Below are 20907 nucleotides of genomic sequence, written 5' to 3' on the forward strand. Positions count from 1 at the left end.
TCCTCCCACCTTTATTGTCCAGTTATCCAGGCCGCACCTCAGCACTTTGGTTCCAAGGGTGCCCTGGGAGACTTAGCATGGCCTTTGACACGAAGACAAGGTGTCCAACACCTCCTGCTCTCCCTTCAGCCACAGAGCTAGTCTTTTTGTCCCAGAAGGGGAGTCAGGTTAGTCAGGTGTGATCTGCCTTTGGTATATCCATTTTTGGCTGGTCTCAGTCACCTTCTTGTCCTTCCTGTACTTGGAAATGGTGTCCAGGATTTGCTCCGTAACCTTTCTGGGCAGAGAGCAAGGCAGCTGGCTGATAGCCAAGGTTACAGTGCTCCGTTATTGTACATATGGATGAAGTCTTTATTTGATATATTACCAAGATCAACATATGGATGGATGCAGCTGTTTCTGTATGAACGCTCTGTTCAGCCTGAGCCAGAGGAGTTTGTATTATTGAATTGTTTCCGACCTCTGGTGCTGGTATCTCCCACTAATGGTTTTGTGCACTGAAGTTGTGTGTGAATTCCAGGACAGGATTAAATCCTGAATGGGATTTGTGCATAGTCACTTCATACACTTCCCACTGGAAGACAATATTCAGCAGATAATCTGTTACTATTCTTGTGGCTACCAAATTGTGTCGTATGAAGGCCAGACCTAGCAGCTGTGAAAAGCAGCTTGTTCGCTGTAGATCAATAATGCTCCTAGTATACGTTGACTTAGAAAGGATGGTCTTAACTTTTGGCCTAGTCGTGAAACACTGTGAATTTTTGTTTTCAGAAACCAGCAGGTGGATTGCACTTCTGTGATAAAGACTGAGGTGACAGCTCTTCCAGAGGACGTGAAGTGTCTTGCTCTCTTTTAGTGTTGATGTGTAGTAGTTCCTGGATAGAGGAGCTGAGGAGCCTGCTGCACTATGCGGACCAAAGGTAGCACTCAGGTCTTCTCCTCTGTGTTGTGTAGCAGTGACCATGTTGTGGGGATTAGGAGCTGCCACTTAAATGGTTGTAAGACTCTGTGGCTAAGTTGACTGGTGGTGTCGAGTTGCTTAAGAGAAAGCTACTGGTTCTGCTGGTTCCTGCCAAGTTTCTACTGGTGCATTTCTGATGGGGAGGGGGTTAGTTTCTAATACAAATGGGACTCTCATAAGCTAGCACGGTTCATGGGGAATGTGAAGCTTTTAAATGTGTAGGGAAGATGCCAGCGTATCAAATTCCACAATGAAGTATGGGATCTTGTTCGTTGTCCAGAAGGAAATCTTGGAATCGCCTGCCTCCAGGGTGGCAGAAGTGAAGATTTTCTTAACAGCTGCTGTACAGCCATGAAATAAATGGCAGCATGATGAGAGTGGGCTGCTTTTGCTTGGAAGAAGTTGTGGTGGGCTGGCCTGCCACTTCATGGAGCGGACTGGCAGTCTGCATGATCACAGACCGTACGGGAATGTTGGATAAATACCAGATCTGAGAAGCTTGGGACCTCTGAGCTGGAATTTTGGGGCCTCTGATGAAAAAATGCATGTGGGAGAGAGATGTTCATTGTTCTAGTTAGTGCCAGGCTCCGCTTTCAGGAGAGTGCTGTGTCAGCTGCCTGGAAGAGAACAGGTCATCTCGGTATCAAGAGACTTTCCAGCCGCTGTTCTGTCTCCATCTCTGGGAGAGTTTAACTGTAGTACGACAAGTATTTCTTTAGTGGTGGTAACTGATTGAGCCCCACTGCGAACTGGCATTCCCTTGATGCAGTTAAACAGTGATTTTTGCATTTCCATCTTGCACTGATTTGAGGAACTTAAATTTTTCCACCTTCCCTCCTTCTCACCCTTTGTTTTTTCCTGGATTATTTTTAATCTGCATCAGCTACCCGATCTGGTTCACTGTGGGACTGTGTGAACAGCTGAATGGGCTTAGTGGGAGGGCTGGGAACAAGGGGATGCGGAAAGAAAGGACAGGAAGGATGGAGGAAGAACTACTGAAGTCAACACTTTTGCTGAGACAAATGTCAGTTTATGCTTTTGGATGAAAAGCTTTTTTATACATTCTTGACTTTTAAGAGTTACCCTCTTGTTTCCGAGCGTACTAGGCTACAAAATTATCACTGCTTTTGAGTCTGTGGTACATTTAAGGTGTGTTTAAATAGCATTGGAAGATATGATCACAGGTCAGTCAAGCACATACATGCTAGCCGATTGAAGTAAATAAAATTATGACCCCACAGCACCTGGCATGGGCATGTAAGATTCCCATCAGCTTTATTCCAGTGTGTGGGAGACTGAAGCTCCGCTACTTACTTGGTGGTGTTATTCTCACTCACTAGATTAGACCTGGTATTGGTGTGCCTGTCTGTGCTGCAGTCATACTTCTCGTTTCAGCATAGCCATCCCCAAAGTTTTTAAGAATGGCATCGTGACATCATCTCTCTGTTATTATAGGGTATTATTAATGTGTGGCAGGGGACCACGCTTTGACCTGCCCCCCATCCCATTACATACCCCTGTTTGGAATCCGGGCTGTCCTGGCGGCGTGCGGCTCCCGACATCCATGCTGCTGCCGGAGAGCTGCGAGCAGATGGGTGCGTTGGTCCTCTTGACATCACAATGGTGTCCATAATAATTTTCTGTGCCTTTTCCTGGTAAGAACTGAGGTACAGAGCTATTAAGGAAGCTTGCGTAGAAGCATGTTGTTGAGTCCAGATCTGGAGCATGTAATTCGGATGATTTAGCTGCAGGGGCACGTGTAAACCTTCTCCTGTCCCCTTGCTTTGTTATCAGTGTGTACGTATTTTGGGTTGCAGGAGGGGCTACTGTGGGACTTTTTTTCCTTTATTAACTTTCAGCTGAAGTGGAGTATTTGGAGGTAACCTGAGCTGAGAGTGGGGTTAGTGGAGAGTAATACCTAGTAAAGATAATGAAAATGAGAGTTTATTCTTGCAACTTACTAATAGATTTCTGTGGTCATTGGTCCTAGTAAATATAGGATGGCTTCTAGCTTATCACCTTTCAGCACCAGCCAGGCAGTGGGTTTCCTCATCTTTTCCTTTCATTGTTTCTAGTTATACAAGTTTATCTTCTTATGTTTTACAGTCTTCCTTTCCTTCCCCCTATCCCCCATATCAGACTGCTTCAGCGTTCATTAGCCTTTAATTGGGAAACGACGCATGGTGGGGAGTGTGTTGTCAGCCAGCTTATTGGTATTGTTTTTACTTTGATATATAAAATACTCCTGAGCAGTTTGGGGTCACTTGAAAGCACAGGTGTGAACTGTTGGAGGTCACCTCCTCTAGTTCTGCACATCTTCTGGCAAGAAGTAACACTGTTAAGTTAGTGTTACTTCTGCAGCAAGTAAGGAGTTTTTACACTGTATCTTGTTGCTTTGGAAGATCATTGTTATTTTAAATCCCCAAACAGGTAACTGACCAAGCCCTTCAGCTGCTTTGCCCGACTTTTCCATGAGGTTTAGATAACTGGAACTGTCAGGAAAGGTGCTCTTGTAAGATACTATGGTTCTAGGTCTTTAGTATCTCGGAGCTCATTGCCGTAGGTCTGATATACAAAGAGGCCGTGCTTCAAAGTGTTTTTTAAAGTCTCGTATGATTCCTCCTCTCCTCTCTATGTGTAAAATCAAATTTGGTCTGTTGGACTGTCTGTTGTTAACAAGAACTAATGAGTTTCTGCTGTAATTATTTAATGCGTAAGAAAGCATTTCAGTAGGGAAAGACATTGAGGAATTTTTCACATTAAAAAAGACACAGCCTTCTTTTAAAAGGAACTTCGTTTTGCCACAGTTCAAAGGGGGTTGAACCCTGGTGCTTAGATGAATAATTTAATTTATTCTCCATTGCAGATGGCAAGTTTCTCATGTCCAGTAGGATATGGGATACAGCTCTTTCTGGATGTTAATAATTGCAAGGTCCTCAGAGTTGGTGCTGGATATTCAAGCATAACAAAATTTAAGCTTTAAATAAATCTGGCAACCTTTTTATGTTCATATACTTCACAGATTTTCTTTAAATATACAGTAAAGCCTAAGATGAATGTAAGGAATAAAGTGTTATTTTTGGAAGCTTCAGGAAACGCCTTGTCTTCTCCCCCGTGCTGCTCCTTCACTTCTTGCACACCAGTCTTTTAGAAGACTCTTAGTGGATTAAACACTATTTGATGCCTCAAGACGCATGGAAACCATTCTTATCTCCGCGAAGAATTCAGTCCATAAAGACAATAGCCTGCGTACTTCTGATTTACTTGTTTGCTTCACAAAAAAACCTTGAAATTTCAGCCTGACCTCTGTGAAAAATATTTACATTTGCTTATAAGCTCCAATGATTGGGTGAGACCTAGGCCTGACTGAACAGAGGAGTCCCCTCAAGGAAAGCTTCTCATCCATATCTTGGGTGATCATTTTACTGCCAGTGTGGGGACTTGTCCTTTACGTACATCTCCATTGCCTGTGGGATGTGAGTGTGAGTAGTGTGTCTTCTGAGAAATGTGAAGACTTCCTCCATTTGTTATCCACTTAAGCCGTAAGGGAAGGCTTAAGTCTTGAAGAATGAGGTTTTCTTCATGCTCTCCTGCAGAATTAAACATCTGTTTGTTTTTGTTATATCACTCCTAACTAAACCTCAGTTTCTGCTTGCTGAAGTAAGTGAGGAGGCAGATGAATCACCTTCAGGGGAAAGACCTGTGAAGTACCGGTGAGGCCTTGGGCCCAGAAGGAACTGTGCACACCTTCTCCTTTCCCAGCTCTTTCACTGGATCGTCTTTAAGAAGGAAGAGTGTTCCTGAGAGAATTTTTACGTGACATTGATCAATGAAGTAAAGCGAAGAAGTTAGCTTTAAAGTGAGTTTGCAAGTGAAATTAAAAAAAATTAGGCTTCTCCAGTCTGTAATGTGTGTTACTCGCAAGCTGTTTGGTCTTTGTGGTGCCTGGGATTTCACAACCCTGGTTCTGTGCGTTGCCAGATCACCAGTCGTGATCTGTGTCAGGTGTGGCCCATGGTAATGTTTCTGTTAAATTGCACATGATGTGCTCTGGTTAATTCGGGGACTTCATGCTTTTAAGCAAGATGTAGAAGAGACTGTACTTGACCAAGCACAAAGTTAGCGTGATGTGAGCAGATGATTCCTGATTTAGCACAGAGCTTGTCCTTGTGGAGCTAAGTTGTCAACATCTGAGCAAATTTGAACCAGCCAAGTGAGACAGTTTCTGTGGATGTTTCTTTTGGTGACAGTGACTCTTTAAGCAAGGGCTGCTCACAGACACTTGTTACTGTCCTCGCGTTGCTTCCTTAGGTGGACTTACCCAGCTCAGCGTGGCTGTGCAGCGAAGCAGATCAGGAAATTGGTTTGGTTGGGAGACAGTTTTTTGACCCGGGTGAGTTCCTAATCAGGTTTCCCACGTGCGTGCCTGCCTCCTCCCATCCAGGAGAAGCTGTCACAACTTGAGGGGGTGGTATGAGAGGGCGGGGGATGAATCAGCTTCACTGGCACTCTTGTTTGAAGAAACATCTGCAAAACTATGGCAGGAGTTTATACTTCATCAGTGTTTTACATTGTGAAGCCATGATGTTTTTGAGCTGGCACTGAAACCCCTACTCCTGGACTTAATATACTGTCATACCATGGCCTAAGCAGTTAATTCACATTGACTAACTGAAGTTGAACATTGCTCTTAAACAAATAAACAAAGCCAGGCAAAAAAACCATAACTTTTTTTTTGTTGTTTTGTTTCTTGAGTGTGATACCAAACTTAGTGTCTGAGTACTTCAGAGGTTCTTGTTTTGCAACTTTTGAGATACTTGCAGGGAACATAAAGCTGATTTCTTGTCATCTTCTGTGCTGCCTAAGTATCTTTTGGAAAATAATGTTTTTATCTGTTTTTAGCAATGAGAATTGCAATAGAACAGGCTGTTCTCTTGGCTGCTGAAGAGGAGAAGATTGTTAGGGTGCAGTTTGAGGACACTCCTCTCCCATGCCCCCCCCCCCCACCTCCAAATACTCCCCAATGATTTAAGGAGTTCTCTTACTTGAGCAGAGGAGTTTCTCCATCTGCTCAAGTATTTCTGTTAGACCGTCCTGGTCTTCACTTACAACCAACCTTTGGGGAAAGGTTTTTCTTTTTTTAAGCCTGGATTGTTTCCATGAGCTGGTTCATGGTATTGGCCCACAAAGAGTTGTACTGGCACAACTGGAATTACGTAGGCTCATAATTTTGCTGCTGCAGAAAATGTTTGTATAGGTACATCCTTGGGAACTGAAGTGGCAGAAGAGGTAATACAGAACGGGCTTTGTGTCCAGATGACTTCGAATCATGCTTAAATATCTGATGTAAAACAGAGAAGAAAAGTGGTTCTCCAGGAATACTTAGTGTACGCTTGTCCTGCAGGAAGCTGGAGGGAGCTGACTTAGTGAACCTAAAGGGTCGGTGCCACATGCAAATGTTCCTCAGTTCTAGCTGGGATATTGGGAGTGGATTAATTGAAATGGGTTTCCTTGTACTGCCATATAATTGATTTCTAGCAGCAGAATTGCTTCTTTATCCTCAGGGTAGTACTTTGGAAGCTTAATTTTATTGCCAGGATTCTCACAAATTCTCTTTTCAAGTCTTGTTTGTACACAATCTCCCTACCTTACCTTTAAGCTGGCATCCCTAGTAGCAGTTATTTCAATGTGGCATAGCTCTTATCTAGAGGAGTGACCTGCAAAGTACTGCTGATACCCATAACCTCTTTTTCACTAGTACCAGCAGATTGCTGTCCTTTGTTTTTTTCCCCACAAATCTTCTGCACACTGCAAACAGCCAACAGTGCTGTGAGAAACAGAAATAACGACTGACTTTATCTAAAATTTGTGTTCTTCCTTCTCTGAGGTGGTTCTTCCTCTTCTGCTCCCACTCCTTTGTAAGTTTGCACTTTACTGTGAAAGGTACCGTAGGAACTCTGTGCTGCATCTAGAGCTGTGATCTTGTGTCTCTGGATTGTTGCTGCTAGGCAGAATACCTGCCTTCTTCCCCAGCTGAGAGGGTAAACTTTTGGGAACGCACATGGTCGTAATGGATCAAATCAGAAGTTAATCGAGCTCAGGACCTGCCTGGAATAGCACAGTGATCAGAACTTAATTATCTTTGAGACTTCTGTCCCTCTGTGAAATGTTTGAAATGAAACAAAGGGTTCATGAGTTAGTAGGGAAGAACTAATGCATGGATAATGGAGTTGCATAAACCTTGTTTCGCTAAGAATCAGGCAAAAAACATGATATGAGGTAGCTGAACAGGAATTTTTCTTCCTCCCTTTGACATGATAGAAAACACAGAACAGAAGACCTTTGGGAAGTTCCAGATCCCTTAATGTTTCAGAGTTTAATCTGGATCAAGCAACCATCAGTTTTCCAAGCAAGCTGGGTGTCATTAACGTACATGGTTTTTTTTTTCTCCAAAAAGGTAGAGAATATTTCTTAGCTTGAGTAGAATTCTATGTAGTAGATATTTCAATTTTTGTTTGTAACCATTACAGGTCCTTCAGAGGTTTGGTTTTGGGTTTATTTGTGGTTTTTTTTTTTAGTATCTTTTACTACGTGAGAAGAGCTTGCACTGATAAAAGCTTGTATCAGCTTTTTTATAGGTCTGTGCATAATCCGTAGTCCTGTTACAGGGGCCTTGCTATGAATTGCTTCTACTTTAGGGTTACAGTTTGAGGAATATTGAACCTGGATTTTTGGAATCAAATCAGGAAAACATGGTTTTCATCTCAAAAGACCCAATTTATTTTGGCTGTCCCTTTCTAGATGCAAGTTCTGCACTTTGGAAGAAAATGTAATGTGAACATTTTGTTCACCACATGAGTGTGTAGATAATCCTTGTTTCTTGGGTGTTTTACGGTTTGGGAATTTTTAAAGTGAGGTGATAAAAGCCTATTCCTCCTGCTTGATGTTCAGGGCTTTGATCATGTTCTCTAGGGCAACCCACCTTGAGAAATAAGAATGTAGTTATTAGAAAAAGAGATCAATTAACAAACTCAAGAAAATCAACTACCTGTTTCTTACAAGCATGCTGACTCTGGGTTAAAGCATAATATTAAACTATGATAAAGTAAGGTGTTGATATTTGCACTGATTATCAGTTTCTACCCATTTTCATACAGGTGTGTGTTTCATGGGGACTTGGCAAAAAGTACATGGGTTTTTCACTTGTATGTTTATGAATTTGCCACTTTTTTTTTTTCCTGCTCACTGCTGGGAGCTAGAATGGTGTCTTGTTCTATGTTTTATTATTGAAAATAAGAGTAGAAGCTGGTATGAAACTGAGAACATGGACTTCTGGCATGTGTTTTGAATATGTGAAGCCGAACTTCCTTTAGTACAAAGCAATCTTGAGCAGTGCTTCTGCATGCGTATGTGTGCAAATGTATGCTTGGAATTTGATTGTTGTTATAGAGGCTTTAGTTTATTAAATGAAACCGAGTTGTCCTTTCCTTGTATGTATCCGGACTCTTCACTTTACAGCTCCAGGGTTCTTTCAAGTCATGTTGTTTTTCTTGGAGAAGGGGTGGAAAGGGGAAGTTGAGCTGAACATACTGCATATCCTTGTATACATACAGCTATAAATTAATTTTTTGGTGGTTTTACAGTATACTATACTAACTGATGGGATCTGGAGAGGCTATATGCTTGCTCACCACTAAAATGCTTGGCACATGGGTGTTTTGATGATGTATTTGTTTTTTAATATCTAGGATGTTGTCTTCGCAGTACATCCCTATAGGCTCAGGATTGGACAGGCACCCTTGTTACACTGTCTGCATTCCCTCCAGGAGGGTAAAAGCAACTTGCCGTTGTAAGGGCTGGTCTCATAGGAGAAACAAACATTTTGCATAATTATAAGACAGCATTATAAATTAAGATTTTCTATACATATAATTTCAGTGTGTAATTAACTAGACATAACTGCTGTTTTGGAGGGAGTGTGCTCATCATATAACACTCTGCATAGCCCAACTCCCAACACCTACTGAACCTGGAAAGCTATGGGAGCTAGCAGGGGAGTCATGCTGCAGAAACTCGCAAGTGAAGTCGATTAAGTGCCAGGCTGAAGTCGGAAATCGTAAAGGGAAGGGTAGGGCTGCAACAGTTCCTTTAGGAGTGTTTTCTGTCTCCAGTCTGAGAAGCTGCCAGTACATCAGGAGAATCTGGCTGTGGATTTCTTTGCTTGTGTGTAGAGCCATTCCACCCTTGTTGAACAGAGTTTGTGATGTCTGTAGACCTGATGGTGACCTAAAACATTTGACCAACTGCCAGAGCCTGCTGGGTCCTGTGACTGGTAGCTCTTTAGGGTGGCAGCCTTCCTTGCTGGAGGAAGCCTTGTCTGTTTTTACCTTACTTAGGACTGTTTTCACTGCGTGGTTAGAGACAGGGGAGCTGCTGTTCTGGATGGATGTACATGCACCGAGTTGCGCTGTCATTGCAAATTTATATCTAGGAAGTTTACTGCAGGCTTTGGGCTTAAGGAAGTGGTGCAGTAGTGTGTTAATCTTGATCTGTTGGTGAAAACCAGGTTTTCTGCTTTAGCAGTGAGAACTTGTTGCTTAGGTCATTTTTCCCTGTTTTGTTGTGGCTAAGCCTTTTTACTGAGACCAGGCAACTAATCTCAGGAGCAGGTGGTGTAAGCAGTGGACTCTTCTCATGAGCATGGTCCCTTTTGAGACGCGTATCTCTGTTAAACAAAGATTTCAGTCGAGGGTTATTTGTTTTGATCTCTATCCTCATGAGCCTTTTGACTTGGTCACTTTGCTCAGAAGAGCAAAGCTGGCTTGATTTAACTGGGGTACCTCAACCTATCCTTACTAAATTTAGTGATGATTTGCTGTAGGGAGTGGAGATTTCTGCAGGAGTTGGTTTGCTTTTGCAATGTCCCTCGCTAAATGGGTATAAGTATTTCAGATGGTTGTGTGCTTGGGTTGTTGCTCCATTTCCACTCCTTTTATAAGGAGCTGAGCAGTAGTAGTGGTGGTGTTGGTGCCCATAGCACAGCAAGCTGAGGACGAGGCAGCATGTATCCTGTGTGTGCAGTAGCCACAGCTGTCCAGTAAATGTGAATTGAACTTGTGCTGACAGTATATCTTTAATACCTTTGCTCCATGAAAGACATTGATTGTAAATACCTGGTTCATGTATGCTGCTAAGTGTATTGGACCTCTTAATTCCTTTAGCAACAGGAACAACTGTTTCAGTTTTGCATTTCTGGTAATGAAAATATTGTGCTGATAAGGCTTTCTCTGTTGAAACTCTATCTGTTCTGTAACTAAACGTTTCATCAGGTGACAGCTACTGAGAGTGATGCCAGCCAGAAGGCAATGGAACCTGGGGGCTCTGCCAGGTGAGGTTGCTTGACTTGTAGGCTGAAAGTAGCATTAGCCTCTCCAGCCTCCTTTTGCATGAGAACGTAGACCAGGAGGGATTGTGTTATCCAAAATGTAAAGTGATTGACAGTTTCAGGACCAAGCTGCCGAATAATTTGAAAACTGGATCTTACTGAAACTGGCTCAAAGTTGAATTGGAAACCCAGAGTATGAGGAGGCATATATTTCCCGTAAGAGAAGTCGTAAAGTAAGCAGGTCATCATAAGTTTATGCACTCTCTTGATGCTCATCTTTAATTCAGGGCAGCAGCTCTGTGGATTGGGCAGGGGAAATATTTGCAACTCTGAAGTTACTTCTTGATCACATGTCTGGAAATGCACATGGTACCCAGCAGCGGTGGTGGGTGTGGGAAGAGGAAGGCTTCAGCCTCCCTTGTGTCCCGAGCACATCTGTAGGCTAATGCAGTACGCAGCGTGTAAGACTTTCTGGAGGTAAGGTAGGGAGTATTCAGCGAGGTCAGTCCTCAGAAAGCGCTTGTAGCTTGAAAGGCAGATGTAAGTTGGGAAGGATAAAAATACTTTTGGGCATTTTTGCAACTTGATCACCTAAAAGCCCATAAGGTCATGAGGTAGCTCAGACATGTCTAATCTTATAAATATGTGACCTCTAGACAGTGTGTGTGTTCTTTCTTTTGTGGTACCCCCTTCTGATTTTCTTTTCCAAGGACTGCTGTAGACTTTTCTTCAATTGTGTAAGTAGGAAAGCCAATAAATTAGAAAGGATAGACAGTCTGTTGCGTCTGAAGGGTCTGACTTGTTTGCTTGGTATCAGGCTCTACTTTCTGTCCCTAAACCTTATTTTTCGTTTTAGTGTACTTTTTCCTTCCTGTTCTGCTGTAGGAGCTGAGATATGTATCTTCCTGTTTAGAAGTTGTTAATTTTGTCTTTTTCCCCATCCTCTTTTTCAGCCCAGGGCACAGAGGCTCTGGCAGTTGTGCACATACAGGATGTCTCCCATTGACAACTGGATTGTTGGGAGCCTGTAAAGGGTTTCTGTTGTCTGATGTGTGTGCGCGCGCGCTTGTCTGGTTGTAGCTACTGTCCTGAAAGCAAACTTGAGTAGGCAGTATGAGAAGGATGCACTTCCACGGCATGGGAGGAAGCTGGAGATGAAGGGGAAGTCATGGTCAAGGGGAAAGGAGGTGTTTTGGGAGTGTAGAGGTCAATGGAGCATGGTGCTGTACCTCCTTTAAACACGGCGTGCAGGAAACCAGCCTTCATGGGTTTCGTTGCTTGTGGAACAATTTTGGACGAGTGCTTTCGTCTGCTAAAGCATCACTTTGGAGAGTGGTTTGTTGAACTCAGAATTTCCTTGTTGTATGTGTGGAACAGTAACTCGAGCATTCCTCTGTGCGGGTTAGCATTTTAATTTTAGTTAAAGTATGTAGAATCTCTATGAAAAAATGCAAATTACTCCCCTCTGATCTGCTTTATGTGATTTGCAGTGCGCTCTGTATTACTTGCAGAGAGGAAGAAACCCTTTTCCAGGTAATTTGAGTAGGGGGAAATAGGTCTCCATTAGTTGCATAGCTACTGGTGAAATGCTTGACATAGTTGTGGGATTAGTCTAAAACACGGATGAGCTGTGCTGGGCTGTGCATTTGTGACACGATGAAGTCATCAAGCACTGGTCTAAGTATGCACCTCCGCGCTGTGTTGTGTGTCAGCTCTTGAAGAATCCCACGGGACAGCTTCGGTTCTGCCTTCTGCCAGTGGTGTGCAGTTGGCTTTTGTGTGAGGTTCATTTGCAGTTGCTGATCACGGAGTGTGGGTTTGGGGATGTGCCTGCTGCTGAGCAAAACAATGTTTTGGGGGTTTTATTATTCAAAACGGTTGGATACCACCATAAGCTCTTCTTTTATAGACACTTCATCTGCGATAAACTTTCTTGAAAACCATGCCAGATTTTACAATCAATAAACTGTAGTTGCATGAAAAATTGAGTTAGTGTTCACTTGAGGTAGAAAACATGTCTGTGAGACTATATGCACATATGTGCACACAAAAAAAGCAGTTAGTTAGAAAAATGATGTGAACTATGAAGATTTGTAATGTCATCTTAAACCTGTGGAATTAAAGACAGTTACATTTTCAAGGTGGAGATTGACATTTCCTTTAGTTGTCATTTTTAATTTTCAGTCACGATGTTCACAAATATGTTTTTGCATTGGCCTGAGCCGAAGTACCTGAAGTGAGGGCTAGGTGGATGTCTTCTGAGTAGTGAGAGGGGTGGAGGGAAAGAACTCGTCCTTTGATTGGATGATGGAGCCTTGAGGTGAGAGGTGGCTAGTTTAGCTCCTCATGCCTGCTGGTGAGCTTGGAGGCACCTCAAAGCTTCTCTGCCCTCCACTGCAGCACCCTTGTAGGACATCGGTGGTTCTGCTGTGGGAGAAAAGATTTATTTTTACGCTGCTGACCTGTAAATTGCTTAATGCCTGTCATTGTTATTGCGGTCAGCAGTTGTTATTGCTGAAGCTGCCAAATATCTGTTTGGTTTTGTGACTTCTGGTAGAGTTGGTCATAGTAATGTTGAGCCTGTTCTTTCCCATTTGGTGTGCTGCACAGAGTGGGTGCTTGGGAGTGGAAGTTTAGGATCTCGTTACTTGGGTGTTTTAACCATTCCTGAGAACTTTTGTTTCTATACAAACCAGATGTCCAATCTGAATTCCTTACATGAGATCCTTCTCCAGTCTAAAGCCTGCAGGGAGGTGACATTTAAGAGGAACCAACTCTTGCAGTCAGGAATAAAGTTTCGGAATCGTTCAGATGTGTCTTAGTATGTGTGAAGTTAGCTGATGTTCAGTCTGAGAGGTCTGGAGCACAGAATGCGCAAAAATATAAAAAATAAGGTGTGGTATTTCTATGCTTTTAGCACTGGTTACACTGTGTATGGTTAGGTAACCCAGGTTGTGCGTTGTTTCAGTATTGGCATTGCAACCTCATCAGTTATCACTTCAACAAGACCATGTTGAGACTTCATTGTCAAGGTGTCTTTGCAACTCATGGCATATGATGCATTTTTTTTGAAAGACAAGAGCTTGGAAATAATTTTTTTACAGTTTCTGCTTTTAGGATTGTAACCCCTGGGATTTGTGATCTGTGACCACTCTCCCGAGGCAGCTCAGCCCTGTCGAAGGGACATGAGGGCACTTGAGGTGCTTGCAGGTAGTGTGAGCTGCAGGTCCTGCTGGGTCATTTGCCCAGCGGTGGCTGCTCTGCTCTTGTGTCTCACGTAGCAAGTAGCTTGGTCTGTTAACTCCAGGGAGACCTACGGATAACGGGAGCTGTAAGCAGTAGTCTGAAAAAATCCCTGTCTGGAGCTTGAGAAGTGTTACACGGGGAATTAGAAGGGCTGCTGTAGGACGTGATGGGTGAGTGCTCTGGTGTCTCCCTGGCCACCCTGGAGATAAGAGGGGAATCGTTAACCTTCATGGTGCAGCTTTTCAGGAGCAGAGGCCCTTGGGGATGTCTTCCTTCCTCTGGGCTGGGGGGGAGGTAAGTGTGTCTCTGATACCGCCTGCCCTTTTAACAAGCATTTCAGGGACATTGAGGCTAACAGCTTCAGTAGTTGTCCCTATTTACAACAGGCTAGCACCGCTAAACACTCATTCAGTGGTGGGGCCTCATGCTGATGTGGTCATTGCAGCTTACCTGAGTCCTGCCCAGGGGCTATGCATGTTTTGCTCCAAGCACAAATGAGCTGGGAAATCTGGAAGGAAATCGTCTTAAATTTAGTAGATAGTCTTGAAAGGAATCGTTGCTAGATCGGCATGCAAGGTCAGCACCCGAGGGTGGGTGGCTGAATTCAGCCCTCTTTTGGCCTCAATTAAGGCTTAGGGTTTGGCTTCTGGCCTATTGGGAGATAAAGGCCAAGTCCATTCAAGACTCTTGAGCTTCTGTTTCCTTACCTGTCAAACGGAGTGTTTAAGCTTGGAGCTCGGTAACACCAAATTATTCGTGTGGCACTCCTTGATGCTTCTCTGATTTTTTTTTTTTTTTTTTTTTTTTTGAAGGCACTACCTTGGGTAAAGAACTCATTTTCCTCCTGTAACTTAAGATGTTTATCCTGCTTGGAAATATGAGCATTACTGACCTGTTTGGCTTACTATATGGAGTTTTGTTGAGCGTATTCTAGGAAAATATAGGTGTAAAAGACCAAGAAGTAGAGGAAAATATAAGAGAAAGAAACAATGAAACTATTTGTATTCTAAGCAAATGGGTAGTACCTTGAAGCTGAGCTGGAAGGGAAGAGGAAGGATCATATATTGCTGGTGAGAAGTGGCTGGATTTTGATATGAAAGAAGAGGAAGCAAGTAAAGAAAACAATGTGATCAAAGTGGAAATAATCTGATCAGAGGGAGAAGGAAGATCATATGCTTTGCTTTCCAGCCTGACAGTAGAGCTCCATTTTTTTTTTCCCGAAAGTGAGTTTATGGCCTTCAGATTGCACTCATATATGTTCCTTATACTGGCATGCATTTTGTATTTCCTCGATTAAAATCCTGGATTTAGCAGGAACATTTGAAATACTGTTTGTGCCAAGAAATGCATTTGATATGGTGTCTTTCACAGGTGTACATGGGAGGTTTTGATTCGATTTTTAGCAGTTCATATTTTAAAGAGTCTTTTTCTTTTTGTCAGATTATGTCTACTTCGAAAATTCTTCAAGTAACCCATATTTGATACGAAGAATAGAGGAGCTCAATAAGGTAAGCAATTTTTTCCATCAGGTCTTAGAAGTTAATTGAATTTATGATCTGTTTGATTTGATTAAAATCAAAACAATTCGTTAGCAGTTCTCTGGTAAGTAGAAGCTTAAAAATACTTTTGTTCTGATAATTTTCTGGAATGCTTTGAGACCTGCTAGGTTGTTCTCCTTTGGTATGAAAGGACTGAGCGTCAACGATCGATCATTCTCAAGGTGATTATGCCCACCTGTAGGGCAGGAGGTTTCTGCAGTGCTTCAGTTCTGTGCCAGGATCATGAGGTATGAAGATAAAATAACAGTTTGCCTAGAGGATGGAGAGCTTTGTTATTTGATCTTTCTTGGGGGAGACTCTTGCTCAACAGGAAGGTTTGGAGCTATTATCTGCTTCCTCGGACTTTGTCTTTGCTGGTTGTCCTTTGGGCCAGTGTATTATTTCATCTGCCAAATTTCCCTTTCATTGGATCTAAAAGGGAAGCATGGTAACTTCTATGTGGGAAGCCAGCTGAAGTCCTCAATGCTGAAATTTTGTGTAGTTGAGGAGGGAGGACTGTTCTGAAGCTGTTAGATGTGTCCTAAACATGCCACTTTCTCAGGTTTAATACCAGCATGTCCATTGCAGCCCGTACAGAAGGAATGTAACATCGCTGGTTTGGATTTGAATTTAAATTAACTGGCTAAAATCAGGTCTTTTTCTTCAGCCAACAATGATGAAAAAACATGTCTTTCTAAAACGGTTACTTGAAGGAGAAAATTTATCAATATAATGACAAATAAAGAATCTGAAGACTAGGACATCCTCGTAACCCCTTCTTTTTAGTGAAGGTCTTTTGCAGAAGTACTTTGTCTCTCTTCCAGTAAGGAAACAACAGAGAGTTTCTAAAGTATTCCCAGTGGAACCACAGCCGCGAGGTATCCATAGCTGTATTCCATTAGTTACAGGGTGCAGATCTGTTGATCGCTTTCTAGGAAAGTGATTTTTTTCCCCCCTTCTTTTCCCTCCTCATTCTTCCCCCTCTTTGAAAAAAGAACTTTCAGCCTGAATCTCTAATCTTAGTGCAGCTCTTGCTTGAGCTGTAATTTCTCTGACCTACTCTTTGAGATGGGTTTGTCAGGTTGAAAAAATCGTGTGTCTCGTGTTGCCTTTTCTTCACTGAGTGTAAATGAAGCCTGGGCAATTAAATAAGATAGGTAATTCTACATGGTAGCTGTCTGTGTTTTAACAAGATGGCTCCTGCCTTTGTATTTTAGTTCCTCAAAATTTAGAAGTTCTGAATTATTTAACAGAAAAGGATAGAAATTCTTCAGGCTCTGTACCAAAAACTGATAGACTGCAAGGGGAAATATTTGTGCATGTGGGTATTGTCTGATTTTTTTTTTCTTTGTGTTAGGAAAAATAGTATTATAAAAGATGAAACTTTTCCTCCATTCACATCTTAGCAACAAGCATGTGTATCAGTTTTTATTTTGCTTCCCTGTGGCTGGGTTGCTGGTTCACCACCTTTTTTTGAGACTTCCCAGGGGGGAATTTGTGACCTAGTCTTATAGTTTCTTAAACTCTGTGCCATCGTTCTGGTTTTCAAGGACTCTTCAGTAGTAAGATACACCTATTTTAAGTTACATTTTCATTATTTGTTGATTTATTTTAGAGACAGTAGATTGGTTGGGGCTGTTACAAACCAGTAGGTGTATTTCCCCTAGAGTTTGTATAAAGCCAGTTTCACAATTTGGCGGATACCATCTTACCAGAGATTCATCACAGACCTTGTTTTAAGAGTTTTAGGAAAAAAATCCTGAACCTTTAAAAAATTTGGACTTTTTTGTATGTTGTCACTGGTGTAGAGTTTATTGCCTGGTGCAGCTTCCTTGGTTCTCCTTTTGGAGTTATTTTTTTTGTGTTAGTCATTGTTCAGCTCACCAGTGCTGTCAGAGAAAGAAAACCTTATGTGATTTCTTTTGTGAAAGTAATAATGGCTGGGTTCTTTCTTGCTTTCCTACTGTCCTGCAGAGTTTGGAGAACAGCCTAAACCTGATTTCTGTTGTTATATTTCACAGTTATTTTTACTAGGATTTTAAAGATGCTTTTGAATTCTGCTAAATGTAGTCATCACCTGAGAAGTAGCAAAGTGGTTTGTTAATCTGTTGTAACTGCAGGGGTGTTTTTTCTTGCCCCTTGAAACATCTGTAACTGCTAAAAATGGTGATGCCGCAGAAACAATTAGGAGGGAAGGGCCAGACTCTTGTTTCCCTGCCCTGGTAATGGATCACACTGGAGTCTGTGTGTTAGATAACATGTGTGCAGCTGGAGGGTGCTAAAAGGTGATGCTGTGTAGCTCTTGTGCAAAATTGCAAATTATTTATGAAGTTTTCTAGTTCGGTGCGTACAGTTCAGTTCCTGCTTTGTGCTCATTTTTTTTCTTTTTTCCTGTTTCAGACTGCCAATGGAAATGTGGAAGCAAAGGTGGTATGTTTCTACAGAAGAAGAGACATCTCAAGTACGCTTATTGTATTGGCAGACAAACATGCAAGTAAGTAACAAACAAACAAACAAGCTTGTTTGTGTTCAAATTGCTTCTACACAGAATTGCCAAACTTGGATAGAACTTTGATAGAACTTTGGATAGAACTTGGATATTGGATAGAAACAACAACAAGTTCTTGGATAGAACTTTGATATTGCAGTTACAAGTATCAATATTATTTTTAAATATCCTTTTGCGGTACTCATCTTCAGCAAGTTGCATTACTTTTCTCTCTCTTGCTCACCCCTTAAACCTTTTAAAACCTCATTTGGTATATGGTTGGATTATTACGGTAGGGACAGGACAGAAGTTTTCAGTTAGGGCTGAATAAAGGCATCTTATTTGCTTCATAGAAGTGACTTTCTTAATTTTTGGGATGAGGGAAAGTGTTCTCCCTCTCATATATTACTTCTCATGAATTATTTGGTTTGGTTAGCAGATTAAAAAAAAACCCTCGGACTTTCTTTATGAGTAAATCAAATAGTCTGATCATAGGAAACCGACTTGAAACATGGCCAGCTTGAAACTTGGCTAACAGGAATTCCCTTTATGTTTCAATATTAGTAATATTTTTCATAGTGACATAGTTTTTGTCTGAACATGCTCAGTAAATACATTTTTAAAGCACTGAATTTTAGGACATCCTGTCACTTGAATCCTTCAGGTCCTTTTGTTAGGAAAAAAATAATGTCTAGGCTGAGAGGAGACTTGAAAACTATAATTTCTTTTTTTTTTTTTTGAGTACCGTACTTTCCGATTTTAAAAAGATAAACATGAAACAAAACTGTAATAAAATTCAGGGGGTTGTTCATGCTACCTTACTTTGTCCTCCTTTGCATATATGTGTTGTATAACTAATTTCTTGATTTTCATTGTACAGAATGTTGTGTTAACTTATGTTGGCTTCTCTGCCAAGGAGGCTGGAGGCATGTGAGATACCTAGCGCGGTAGAGATGGAAGCTTATTTCTACACAAAAATTTAGTGTTACAATTCTCTTTCCACTTTAGAAACAGTTTTAAAATTCTAAAAATTGAATACAGAAAATAGTTATGTGTCAGTATAGATTAGATATTTGTCTATATAAATCTGTAAGGCAAGATATTGCAAAAAAATTCGGACAGTTTCAAAAAAAAAAAAAGCACAGAAAATCGCTGAGAAACTGCTGTAAATCTGTCCATTTTGAACTCAGAAGGGGGTAAGCATGGTGCACTAGCTGACTCTCAAGAGGAGTATCCATCTCCAGGGGAGAAACAGTGCAACATATTGCGTGTCCTTGGGTACTTTGTCTGGGGTGCTTCCAGCCTTTTTGACTCCATTCTAGTTGCCAGTGAGAATTAGATTTAGGTTTATTACACCTTCCTCTGCCAGTTCAGCATCCCTCCCATCCCATCCTTGCGAGGTGATGGACACAGTGCTAAAAAACAGAGAGTTACCAAAACAGACATGTTGAAAGGGAGAAGAGTAAGCAGGTGGAGACACTAAACTGTTTTTACTTGTAAACAATGGAGTATGTGAGATGTAGCTGTTCAGGCTGCTTAAAATTTATCAAAAAAGCAGGGACAGCCATATCAATCCTTGTAATTCAAGGCTTTCCTGTGAGCACATACAGAAATGGAAAAGAAGCAATCAGATCTGGGCATGTCACAATTATGATTTAGCTGCCAAGCATCATTGTCTTTTAATGTTCTTCTCGGTGCATATATGAATAGACTGGGATGGAAATGTAATACAGATCTGCGTAGTTGTACTGCATGGGGATTGATTAAATCAGATATTCAGTTTTTAACAAAGATTATAATATCTTGCTGTGTTCTCAGTGCTGTAGTGCCATTGGGGAAAACATGCAGCAAAACTAGCCCCTTATTGATACATTTGAATATTTCCTGTTGTAGATTCAAGTCCAAATAAGCATCTTCATTGCAACTATACCTTGGGAAGAAAAGTCATGTGGCACTGAGATGAGATTTGGCTGTGTTACAAAATTGTGGTGGCAGGCAAAGCCTTTTTGATAGCTCTTCAGTGCAGCAGTACTCATTTTATCCAAAAATACTGAAGCTTAATAGGAGCTTCACCATAAACGACATGATTGTTGATTCCTTCATCTGTGTCTCACTTCACTAGATTTAGCAAAGGAAGCAGGTAGGAATGATTCAAAGAAACGCATGTCTGAGGCTGAAAATTAAAAGTATTTGAACCCATAGAAATGCTCTTTGAACCTGCAAAGGCTGATTTCTTTTTGTGATAAGAAATTTAAGGTTTTTTTATGCAAACAAATAATTCATTGTTTATATTCATATGTGTTTGAAAGAGAGGAAAATCCTTCTGTAGCACAATCCTATTAGTAGAGCCACCAGAGACAACTGAGGCTGTCTCTTAGTGTAAATTGCATTAGTAACTAACATTTTTTTCCAGTATGTTTCTTTCTGGTGTAGAATAAAATTGCTGCTAAATGACTTCCATTTATTTAGATAGATGGGCTGTTGTGTGACTTCCGTTGTTCTTAAGGAGAGAGGAGAGAGTAAAATTAAGCTTTTGGACAGCTGTTATTCTTTACTCTGAAAAAAATAATACCTACATCCTGCATGATATAATGAAATTAAATTTTGTGGATGTTAAGATTCTAGTACAGATACTCAACACTGTCATTGACTTTGAGTTCATTTCCATAAAGTCTCCTGTTGCCTCATTTTGATGCATTTGCAGTAGATGTACGTATCTGCATCGCTGATCTTTTAACTGCCTTTGTTCAGCTGATTAATGGAGCTTTCTGACTGCAGACATTTCTGGATTCACAGAGTCTTCTGTTTAAGATGCCTTTATTTTAGACCTACTGTTGAGACCAATGCAGTGAGAGAACCAAATAATGAGAAGATATGGCCAGAACATGAATGGAAAAAGTATATATGTATATTTTAAAATATTTTTTCTTTCAGTAAACAAAAGGAAAAATGTTATTGTGAAATGAACGTTGCAAAGTTTTTAAAAAAAAAGTGCTTACATTTTAGCTTGTATAATCCATCAGATATCTGAAACAGACAAGTCTGAGATGTTGTCTTCTCTCATAACTCTTCGTAAGGAGAAATTAGTTGGAAGCATCTTATTCTGTAGTTGGTGACTGTAAATTAGTACCTGATGTATGCAACCTGATTCTTGGATTTGATCTGTGATCTTACTATTTTTATCATATGATGTAAAGCTTGTCTGGGCTGTCCTATAAATCTTTCAGCCTTATAATGGCTTCCATACGTTGTTAGCACTTTTTATTCATAAGCCTCTTTAATCACCTCA

At 41.2% G+C, this 20907-nt stretch overlaps 1 protein-coding gene across 6 annotated transcripts in view; it reads left to right on the forward strand.

Moving 5' to 3' along the window:
- MTA1 (metastasis associated 1) overlaps positions 1–20907 on the forward strand; it is an 84072-nt gene that overhangs the window by 2667 nt on the left and 60498 nt on the right. For all 6 annotated transcript variants that reach the window (XM_068416759.1, XM_068416760.1, XM_068416762.1 and 3 more), the window contains exons 2-3: positions 15033–15100; positions 17531–17624. In XM_068416759.1, coding sequence (XP_068272860.1) covers positions 15033–15100; positions 17531–17624 — 162 coding nt within the window. The remainder of the gene's footprint in view (positions 1–15032; positions 15101–17530; positions 17625–20907) is intronic.

This window comes from Nyctibius grandis, chromosome 21, assembly GCF_013368605.1.
Source record: "Nyctibius grandis isolate bNycGra1 chromosome 21, bNycGra1.pri, whole genome shotgun sequence".
Lineage (NCBI taxonomy): Eukaryota > Metazoa > Chordata > Aves > Nyctibiiformes > Nyctibiidae > Nyctibius > Nyctibius grandis.